The following is a 10964-nucleotide window of genomic DNA, read 5'->3' as shown; positions in this document are numbered from 1 at the left end:
AAATTTCGTGAATGATTTTAAATAGATTTAAAAAATCTCTTATTCTTTAAGCGAAAAATAAATATTTTATATTGACAGATAAACAAGTTTAATAATTATTACATTGAATTTATCAAGTTGAATGATTGATTTCGAATTTCTGGAAGAATTTTGTTAAGGAATGAAATATTCTACGGAGTAAGAAAGGATAACATTTCGTGCGTACCTCCTGATACCTCCGTAATTATTTATGTACTTATTTATTATCAGATTTCTTACGTCTATTACAATAATGATTGAAAGACATAGTGCAAGATTTACTTATCTCCCTCTGCCTCTGCCACGATTAAAGCCTCCTCTTCCTCGGCCGGGTACCTTCCCTTTCGGCGGCGGCGACTTTGGTCTGAGCGCTTCTATCCTTTCGGTGCAGCCAGTAGTAATCTGGCCATTAGCGAAGTAACTTTGATAGAGGTCCGTATTGAAATTAGTGTTTGTTAATTCCGGACCGACGGTTAGCCAACCAGGTCTAATGGTACTATCACGACCAAAGAGGTGCAACCTGAATGAGAACAGAATAATTAAGCATATTTCTATAAAAAAAATGAATGCTAGAAAAAGTTCAAAGTTATCTTTTTATAAGTTTAAATATCATTTTTATGAAAAATTATTCCTTGTATTTTCTTCTATCAAATAACTTTTAGTGACTAAGAAGTCTTATATTCCTTATTGTATTCATTATATGTTTAAGAGGATGCTATAGTGACCGAAGAACTTCCTCGACGTCGGCATTGCAGATTATTTTTCGAGGGAGACCAGGCTATCGCTCTTTGTCCAACGCATAGATCTGTCTTTGTTTTTCGATTATTTCGCCATCTGCGAAAAGACCTATCAATTACAGCCACTGCTCTTCTTGCCATCATTTACGTGCGCTAAGCGAAATTTGGACACGTACAGCTGTTCACCTATTAAACTTTTTTGTTAGGTTGTTGACTGAAACGATACACAGTCAGTGTTGTGTGTTAGAGTTTTCTGAAGTTCGCCCTGGTCTCATTTTATACATACGAGCTACAGAACGTCAGTAAATAACAAAAATTAACCTTGGTTGACAGATCCACGAAACGAAAATAAATGAATTTTTAACTTTTTGATCGATTTTCTCATAAAATTTACCAGAGCAGACTTTGTTTTGGTGCGTACTTTTATTTTGCAAAAGGATTTTGTGATCTGTAAAGCCAATTCAAAAATTAATGAACACTGTAATGGTCGGTAATTTCCGTCAGTATAGCATCCTCTTAAAAAAAATAATAAAGGTTTATAATTTATTAATATTTCAAAATTTGCATAAAGACAACTTGATTTTCATATGAAAATATACATAATTATATTGCAAAAATTCCACAATATCTGTCACAAAATGATTTGATTTGTTACTGAAGCATAATTTTGTACTTGTATTAATTTTGTTACCTTCTTCGGCCGAGGCAGAAGTGCTCGATGATGTGAAAAATCTCTACGGGTTTCTCGATGGATCCATAATCAGGCTCCTCGGATATAATGAGGTCGATATCGACGTTGGCGTGAATAAAGTCACCGTCAGTGGAGCGTCGCACTGTTCCCTTGATACCCATCAGACAGTGTTCTTTCGTTCTCTGAAGCACCGCTTTACTATCCAGGTTCTTGCTGTGACCCGGATTGTTGATATTCGTACGAATCCAACAGATATCCTCACAACGGCGGAAGCCCCATTTACGCAGACAAAATCGTCCCATATCCAATCCGTCGCTGCTACCACACCATAAAAATACGAAGCTGCGATTGGCAGCTACCTCACCGATATCCAACTCCATTATCTGCGCAAAAAAACGAGAATTGCATCAATAACAACTATTAATTTTCATCTAAAAGTTAACTCAAAATGGAAAAGTAAAAATTATAAAAATAATACCAAACTGAGATTTAAAGAAGGATGTTACAAAAAGGCTTGTTTTTATTTTACTTGGGAAAAGTAATCGTTAACGCTAGTTAAAATACATCATACGATGAGAATGTAAAAAAAAAATCAAGTTTAAATTGAAAAAACGCGTGGCGTCGCAGTCATTCACGAGACTGTGGGTCGCCACACTATACATGTATATTAATGGTAGTGTAATAGATCATGTTTTGACATTAAAAACATAGAATATCTCATAAAAATGCTATATTTAATAGCGAAAATGTCAGACGCAACGGTCGCAGGCAGGCGTTTGCATAAACATGTTGAGACGGCTTTCCCCTTCCAGCGAACTGCCACGCAAGTGCTTGAAAATTTTCCGTTGCGCTTGATATTTTCGCTATTAAATATAGCCTTTTTTAAAGATATTCTACATTTTTTATTATGAAAATATATGTATCATACAATGTGTCATCAATATGTATAGCATAGTGACCTGTCTCACAAATAACTGCATGGCTACGCGTTCTCCTCTATTATTTTACTCATTTTTATGTTTTTGTCATGTGACGTAATTTTAACTAGTAACATCAGCTTTTCTATCTCAAAAATTACAAGAAATGTCTGTTTTATCTTCCCTGAGCAAAAACAGGTCTTTTCATAACATTTTTCTTTCTTAACATCTGTAATTTATTCAATAAAAATTATCACGAGTGAAATGTATTACTCATTATTTTTTCTCGTTATGAATAGAAAAACTGAATATTTTCCAAAAATACATTAATTTTTTTCAAAGAAATTTTGTTTTTTTAAATAAAAATTTAGAGTAACTCAAAAGTGAAAGTAATGTGCGAGACTAACTTGGTCCCAGTTCCAAAGTTGTACATTGGTTGCACCACACGTTCTCTGATATTCTTCCAGAGGTGGCTCTATAAGAATGACATCAAATTTACAATTGAGCTCTTTCATATTGTACGACAGCAGATCTGTTTTTAGATACATTGGTGGGGTCGCGGTTTCCGCGATTAGGTCATCCTTCAGTTTGATCAGCTCACGTAATTTCGGATACTCTTCGAATCTGTCTGCTAGACCCACATCTCTGATAAAATTCTGTGGCCGTTGGCCAGTGTCAATGAAGTGTTGACAATAATCATTGTGCGGATTCGACGATTGTGTTCCCTTTACACAAATAAGATTTTGTTTGAAATATGCAATACCTCATCATGGAAATGTACAAAGTGCTACCAAGATACCTTCAAGAACGTTGAAGAATCCTTATATACAATTTCGTCTGTTGGAGCAACGTCGTCCTTCACATCCTTGACTGCACTGTCGGACTTATCGTTGGACAGTCTGCCTCTCTTCTTCTGCGTGTCCTCCACGTCCGTTCCCAGAATCTGTCGCAGTTCATCCACGCTTGAAACTCCCAGCTGCAAACGAAAGGGTAAATGTATAAGGATATCGACACTTTGCCTGAACTTTAAAAAAATCACCGCTTTTTCTTCCAGGGTAAATTTCGATGCTCACCGTTTGAGCCAAGAGTTTCTTGCGTTTCTGAGAGCGTTCCCAACGAGCTTGTAGCATCGTTTGCATCCCTCGTTCATGTCACGAGTGCGAACATGTCCAGTGCGAACATGTCCAGCAAGTTTTCGCGCCTACCCTCGCAGAATTTACATAATTGGTGCCAAGAAAAGAAACCAAAGAGTGTCGGACAAAGCGTAATTTGTGAAGAGAAAGCTTATCTTGACGTGAACTGGACTGTTACTTAGACGGGATAGCCTCGTCTAGGATCAACAAGAGAAATCACATTCTCGATATATTCTTCTTCTTTTAATCGTTCTTTCAACACGGTAACGCGTCTTCCTTCGTTCCTCTGATGTTTTACCCGATTTCGGAAACGTTAAAAAATTGCCAGTGCCGTGATATTCCTAACCTAACTTTCTATCAGCAACCGAGCGCGACATATGCCGATAATTAACAAACAAGATCGATCGGCCCGACATCAGGCGATGTAATTGGAAACTATTGGCCATTTGTCGCTGATCGCGTCGGTAATGACGTTCACTGTATCAAACCACATCCGATAACGTTATGGCGTTTGAATGCTCACACGCTGTAAGCTTTATTATGTGAATATAGCCATATTTATATAATTGTTTGCGTATTTTTGAAATCGAGAAATTATTTATGTCTGACTCCATCTAGGGTACGATGGCGGAAATTCAACGCTTACATAAATATAAGCATTTAAAACCATGCCTTAAAATATTCACTTTTAAGGCACTTTCAAAGATGTAAACATTGAATTTTCGTCATCGTACCCTAGATGGAGTCAGACATAAATACTTTCTCGTATTTAAAAATAAGTAAACAATTGTATAAATATCCACTTTTGGGGCATATATAAAATTAACTCGATCTTTATATTAAAAATGGATCATCAGCATGAAGAATTCGTCCCGGGAGCACATTGGCGAGAGTGTTATATTTACGACGTTATCGGACTACCTAATAGTACGCTTCTATTTATTTTAAATTTGGGTGGATTTATGGTCCCATTATACTATTTTTGGCTTCAAATAAACTGAAATACAAAATGAGCTATTCAACATGTTGAATACGGATGTATTTATGTCCAAATTATATTATACTTTTCGGATTCAAATGGACTCGAAAAATAAGAAGCATGAATTCAAAAATATCGAAATTTATTTCTATCCATTTCAATTCATTTTCGTTTGTTAGGTTGCTGGGAAAGATCATACAACGAATATTATATAAAATTTATAAGTTACAATTTGAGGGAAGAATTATTTCTTTCTTACATTATAGAAACTTCAAATCGTACACACAAGCGAAAAGGGTAAAAGACGAGAGAATTATAACAACCTCAAGCTTTACTAGTCATTTCTCAGCTATCATTAAGTGCTGTGAATTATTCAAGTAAAAAAGACTCATTATTTCCTCATTCTACTTGTACCTCATTCTATTTCATTTACATTTTACGAAAGACATTTTACTGCTTCAATGCATACAAATAATTACAATATTATCGCCTCGTTATAATATATATCACTTCGTAAGTATGTCGCGCCACGTGGCCTAGCAAATATTTGAGAAATGAATGCATCGTCTTGATTTTCTGTTGCAAAAACCCATCGCGTAATGTAGTCAGAGATAAAGAAAGAGGAATTGAGAGAAAGAATGAGGAAGATGTTATACTCTCTCTTGGACCAGACAGAGGAAATGCGCGCTTAGTGAATAAGAAACGCAAACAGCTGATGCAACGCTCAGTAGAAAAAGAAATGCAGAATCAGACGAAAAAAAAACTGACGCGCAGTCGAAGAAAAAGATGTGTCACGAGCTTTTTTCTCACTTAATTACATATATTAAATGAGAAAAAAAACTTTTGACGCATAGTGTGAAAAAACTGACATAACGGGAAAGATAGAGAAGGAAACTGGAAAATAAGTCATATATGTAAAATGAATTGAACAGATGATTCCAATACATTATTAGAGAAGAAGAAAGGAAAAAAGCAAGAAAAGAAAAGACAAGGAACCAGCGACATACAGTAGAAGTTCCAGGAAAGGAATCGCCGTAGGGATGAAAACTTTTCTGGATGTGGAGTACCTCATTCAAGCGGAAGGGAAGGGGATTATTTCAATAACATTCAAGTATTTTATCTTTTTTGTTGAAGGTATTATAGCGTGCAACGTGAGCCCTAATCAGATATTATTTTTTTGTCAAATCACTTAAAATTATTTTTAATTTGTCAAAAATAAAAATATTTTTTTAAATACTTTGATCTCTCTCTCTCTCTCTCTCTCTCTCTCTCTCTCTGAGTGTAGAATTCCACACCAAGTGTGGAAAGCTCCATATCCTCTACAAGGAAGTTTCCGTCTATGAATCGCTGATGGCTAGTGGAAAAGAAGGGGGCTATAGTCAGCTAGAGGAATCGGCGACGCGCAGTGGAGGAGGGTCGCATTGGCTAATGGACGGCGCCACCGATGAAATAATGACGGACACAAATATCCTCGCTCATTCTCCCAGAGAATGAGCGAGGATCGCCGCATGTTATCGCTGCAGCGTAGCACGACGCTGACTCTCCGCACCCGCGTGCATTAATCCGCTTTTAAAGTGGCACGCGATCGGGGTTTACGTAATTCTTCTACCAGCAACTGATCGATGCACATGGATTACACCGAAGACAAAAAAGAGAGGTATGTACCGAATTCCGACGTTGTGCATATTTCAATCCAAATTATATTGATTTATAAGGGGAATCCTAGAAATGTTAATCTTTTTTTCGATACCAATTTTTTCAGATTTTCAAAAATTTATAACTCGAAAATAAAACCGTTGATAAGCATCGTGACACATTTTTTTTTTAGTTCGAATCATTGGCATCGAAAAACTCGATTCTGGAGTTCTCCTTATCAATCCTAGATTATAGATATTTGTGTCCTACTCATATTTTTTTACATTAATGTTACTCTGAATATTCATACAGTTAAGAATTTTTTTTAATACTTTTTTATGCCTACTTTACCGCTAGGAATATATTAATAGATTGCAAGGCGTTGGAATAATTGAACTGACGCCACTTTAATGTAAAATCTTATTAAATGTAATTTTGAGCTATCAAAATGTTAATAACAAAAATTATGTTAAACTTGAATTAGCACCTGAATGAAAATTCACTGTAATATTCCAGAGTTACTCGAACTCGAAATTGTTTTATTAGAAGGATTACGTTGACCAATATGTATATTACCAACCCGTTTGCGATTCATAACATAGAAAATAATTAATTCACGGAAACTTGACTTTAATGTTTTTTATTACCTCTACTTAACTGGTCTACCTAATTAAGTATGTTTTTACGATTGAAATTTTACGTTACTTAATTTTTATATTTACGATTGAAGAAGACCAAGTAAGGTTGAAACATGTATCGTGATTTAGATGTATTCTCTGTTTAACATATACTTAATATTTAAATTAATGTTTAATTAAGCACCGCCATCCTCGCTCTATTGCTCGTTGTGGTCGATGTCGAATTTTCGTTTGTTTTTATTGTATATTAATGAGTTTGTATATTTTTATTGTTATATTATTATTTTATTAAATACATAATTTAACAAAATATTTTTGAAAATATGGGCTTTCTCTAATTTTCAATGTTTGAAAATTATATCTTTAAAACATGTCTCAGTTAATTACTTATAAAAAAATTAAAATGCGTCAACCTTGTTGAGGAAATTTAATTTAATTTTTCTATTACCGAGGACTATAAAGGAATTATACTAATACTTATTTTGAATCCTAGATTTATATATTTTGTGATTATACGAAGTGTAAAATTGCTACAAATAAAGTTCCATCCTGAATTTAGGGATTGACGAAGGGAAAAAAACAGAAATATCTCTCGCGTATCCAATAGTACCCAAAGTTCCGTCAAAGAAGCCTGAAATGTTATTTCTCCTTTCGTCAAGGAATTTACATGGTAAATAGTTAAACTTCATATTTTACTATTACGGAAATATTAAGTTTACATAATTCTCATTGTACTCTAATGAGAAGTGTTTTCTCACGTTATTCTTTACGGACGATCGCGCGACGTACCGTTGTAAAATTTCACACGCGCGCTTACTATTCTTCCATTACTTCCGCGATTTTGCCTCTGATTTCCCATATCGTCCTAAGCGCGAAATCGTTTTGAAAATGAATTCGACGCTCCGGACGTGTAATACACGCCGCTCTTCAACACGTGTTCAAGAAAACAATTTTTTGCCAACGTTCTCTCGCGGGCCAAGGTCCCCGATACGCGCGTACATGTATACACGTATAACATCATACACCAACCCGTCGTTCGGTAGCGAGCGGGTGTGACATACCGATGGTGTCGGGGCGAAGCGGTGAGGAACGTTCCTCGAGAGCCGAGGCTAGCACGGCGACAAAAACCGGGTGAATCGGTCCCGGCAGCGCGCGTCGCGATTGGTCGTCGCCGCGGTGGGGTACGTCTTACCCCGAAAATTGGCCCGAATTCCGGGAAACGAATGCCGGAGCCTCTCGCGTCTCGCAAACCCCTCCGGGGTGACTCCCCTTTTACTCGCTACCAGCGCCATATTTTGTTTACACCGCGCACACCGCGCCGCACACACCGTCGGTCGATCGCCCGATCGCTCGCTCGTTCGCTCGCGCCGATTACAACGACAGGTTACAGCGCTGCCGCCGATCGAGTTGGACGGCAGCAGCGGCGAGGACGAGGACCAGACCCGGGACGAAGAGACAGAGACCCACCGGCGGGACCAGGACCCAGGCCCCGCGCGGAGATCACAGCACCGCCTCGTTAAACTCGGTAGATCGACACAGTGCCATCGTCGTCGTGCAGGTCAGTTCGCGTCTTCGGGTAACAGTGATGTGAAGTGTATCGGATACCACTATTCCCGGATATCAATTATGTCCCTCTCGTATTTAGATTTTGCATCCTCTAGGATGGAATCCGGAATACTTGCGTCTCCAGCTCTATCTTCAGCTACGGGCATCATTGTCTATTTCGTTTCGGAGTAATTTGTGCGCCTACTTTCAGACGTTCGTTTTAGACGATATACTCTTCGGTATTTCAAATCGTCAGTTCCGCGTGGCGAGGTGATGTTATTGAAGAGCCGCCAGCACTTGCCACGTTTGACCTAACGCCGGATAGTTTATATTTGATGATACCAAGTGTCGCCGAGATAAACGTTCGCCAAAATTAACGCGGGAATAAAGCGTCCGATTCGAAAATAAGATATCTTCCAATATCGCGGCTCCCGTGCGCGTTTTAATTTTTTATTCATCGAGGGCAATACCCTCGATGAATAAAAGAATTAAACGGTTCCCCCTTTGAATTTCCTGAAGCTGAAGACTCCCGAAGGAAAGAATCGAAAATCAAACGTGATAATTGAGCGATATTATCCGCTAAATAACTTTTCGCGACATTATCCGCTAAATAACTTTTCGAATTCGAAGATTTTGCATTCTTATTTTTCTCCGCAGTTTCGTAACTCGAGTAAACTGGAGCACGCAACTTCTCGCGAGTAACAGAAATTATTATTTAAACATTACATTGTTTTCATTATTATTACGTCCGCGCATGCGATTAATAATTTAGTTGGACGTAATGGTTCGTTCTGATGGTCGTCGAACTCGCCGAGCCGACTGTCCGTAGAGTATAAAATTACGTCTACGTGACTCTTCGCGATTGGTATTGCCTACGTGATGTTTACCTTTTTTTTCTGCATAGACTATATGAGCCATGCAGAAGCAAACAAGCCGTTTCTTGCCCGGAATTATGAAGGAATTTCGGCGAATTTGCTGCACGCGGAAGAAAACGTTAAATTTTACATATAAACGAACGCGAGCCTATTAAACAATAATTCGAAATTCGGTTAGCGTACCCGCGAACGGAGTCGTCCACTCGGACAGGTAGGGGGTTGTTACATCCGCTTATAAAAGACGCAAATTACGCGCCAAAAAGTCGCTTCGCGTGATCCCAATTATCGTTAATTCACATGATTAAACCATCGTGGCGTGCACGTGGTGTACGTAGTGGACGACACCCGTCGATCTGCTGATCCCGCTACGTGGTCGCATTTTTTTCGCGGGCCATCGCGAACCACGAAGATCACCTCAAAAAAATGAGAATCATCAATCGGGGGAACGGGTTAAAACGCGTTCTGGTATTAATGAAATTCAAAACGTGCGGGAAACGAGAATTGGAAATCTCCGCGTCCTTCAAGAGCCATCCTGCGCGGTATTAATCTTCAGATGGGAACGTTTCGTGCTATAGTTTCATTGGGATGGAATGTGCCTGGCCCTCGCCTTCTCCCTTCCCCACGTCCCAGGCTCACCAAAGATGTTATCTAACAATGTCGTCTCGCTTTTGCCGATCGAATTTTCGATTCTTTCCGGAGGTATGCGCGTAACAAATAAATAATGCCTAATTTCCATTTTGAGCTTTTCCATTTCCTGTCCCGGCAGCGTCGCGACGTGGTGAGGTAGGCGGAGGTCGCGGCGGACACGTCACTCGTCGGACGGCAGGATGAGACCCGATGACATGGTGGTGAACAACAGCGAACCACGGCGGGCGGCGGAGACGATGTCGGAAACATCGGAGGGCACCGCGACCACCAGCGTGTCCGGCAGGTCCGGCTTCGAGAGCCGCGAGGAGCTCCGTGACCTCGCGGCTGAACTCAACATTGATCCCGAGGATCTTCATCAGGAGCGCTTCCGCGTGGATCGCCGCAAGTTGGAGCAGATGCTTCTCGGTGAGTAAGCGCGAGATCCTCGCACGTGCTATTTATCGGAATCCGGTGAATGCGTTGATGTCGTATATAAGGCACGCACGAAGGCCAGTTGGAATCATTTTTAGCATTAAATTTAATTTTATCAAGAGTTGGATTAGAAAGAATCTAAAAGACTAATGAAGAAATAAAAGAGAAAAAATTTTGTTATACTGATACCGTTTCGTATCAATTTTACTTATAATTCTATATTAAAGAGAAAGAGAGAGAACCGTTTTACTTATTGTATTGTTACATCAATTTAATCATCATTGTTCGATGAAATATTTTTTTCAGATATAATACGTTTATATTTATTCATAATTTCTTTTATTAATAACGCTGATTCGGAATTGATATCAAAACAGATGTCGATCGTTAAATAATAAATATAAAATTGAATCCTTAAGTAGATTATATTCCTTTATTCTTTTTTTTAATATAAATTCTAAAGTAAGAAAATTTAGTCTCAAGATGGAATGAGAATGAGAAATCGATTATGTTCACGAAGTAGTATGTAACATTAATAGAAAGCAAACCGAGTTGAAAAGACAGTCGCAAAAAATTGAACTGATTTAAATGGCAAGTATATCAAGGACCGATCCAATCTGTCGCGACGTGACAAAGTCTTCATGACTGTCGCACTTTCTCCCGACCGCCAATATCAGATTCTGAGAGTAGGCGTTTATCAAAGAAAGTCAGTATATTAAATGGACTATAATAGCCGA

General features: G+C 38.4%; 2 protein-coding genes across 4 annotated transcripts in view; one reads left to right on the top strand and one right to left on the bottom strand.

The window, feature by feature from the left end:
* Positions 1-201: 201 nt before the first annotated feature.
* Positions 202-3537, bottom strand: LOC105195961 (N6-adenosine-methyltransferase non-catalytic subunit). Its single transcript, XM_011161621.3, has 5 exons — positions 3437-3537; positions 3163-3339; positions 2771-3088; positions 1447-1829; positions 202-538 (listed from the first exon to the last, which is right to left on the bottom strand). Exons 1-5 carry the CDS (start codon positions 3500-3502, stop codon positions 301-303), a joined length of 1182 nt encoding a protein of 393 aa, XP_011159923.1. The 5' UTR covers positions 3503-3537; the 3' UTR covers positions 202-300.
* Positions 3538-5790: 2253 nt separating this feature from the next.
* Positions 5791-10964, top strand: part of LOC105195962 (protein bicaudal C homolog 1-B) — a 43367-nt gene continuing 38193 nt past the window's right edge. Inside the window, exons 1-3 of one of the 3 annotated variants that reach the window (XM_011161622.3) lie at positions 5791-6132; positions 8139-8306; positions 9935-10221. In XM_011161622.3, coding sequence (XP_011159924.1) covers positions 9996-10221 — 226 coding nt within the window. In that variant the 5' untranslated portion in view covers positions 5791-6132; positions 8139-8306; positions 9935-9995. Of the gene's footprint in view, positions 6133-8115; positions 8307-9934; positions 10222-10964 lie in introns of those variants that run through there. The other 2 variants (XM_011161625.3, XM_011161624.3) reach the window with 2 other exon arrangements.

Source organism: Solenopsis invicta, chromosome 12 (genome assembly GCF_016802725.1).
Source record: "Solenopsis invicta isolate M01_SB chromosome 12, UNIL_Sinv_3.0, whole genome shotgun sequence".
NCBI lineage: Eukaryota > Metazoa > Arthropoda > Insecta > Hymenoptera > Formicidae > Solenopsis > Solenopsis invicta.
Note: the sequence above shows the minus strand (reverse complement) of the source record. Positions and strands in the feature narration are given on the sequence as shown.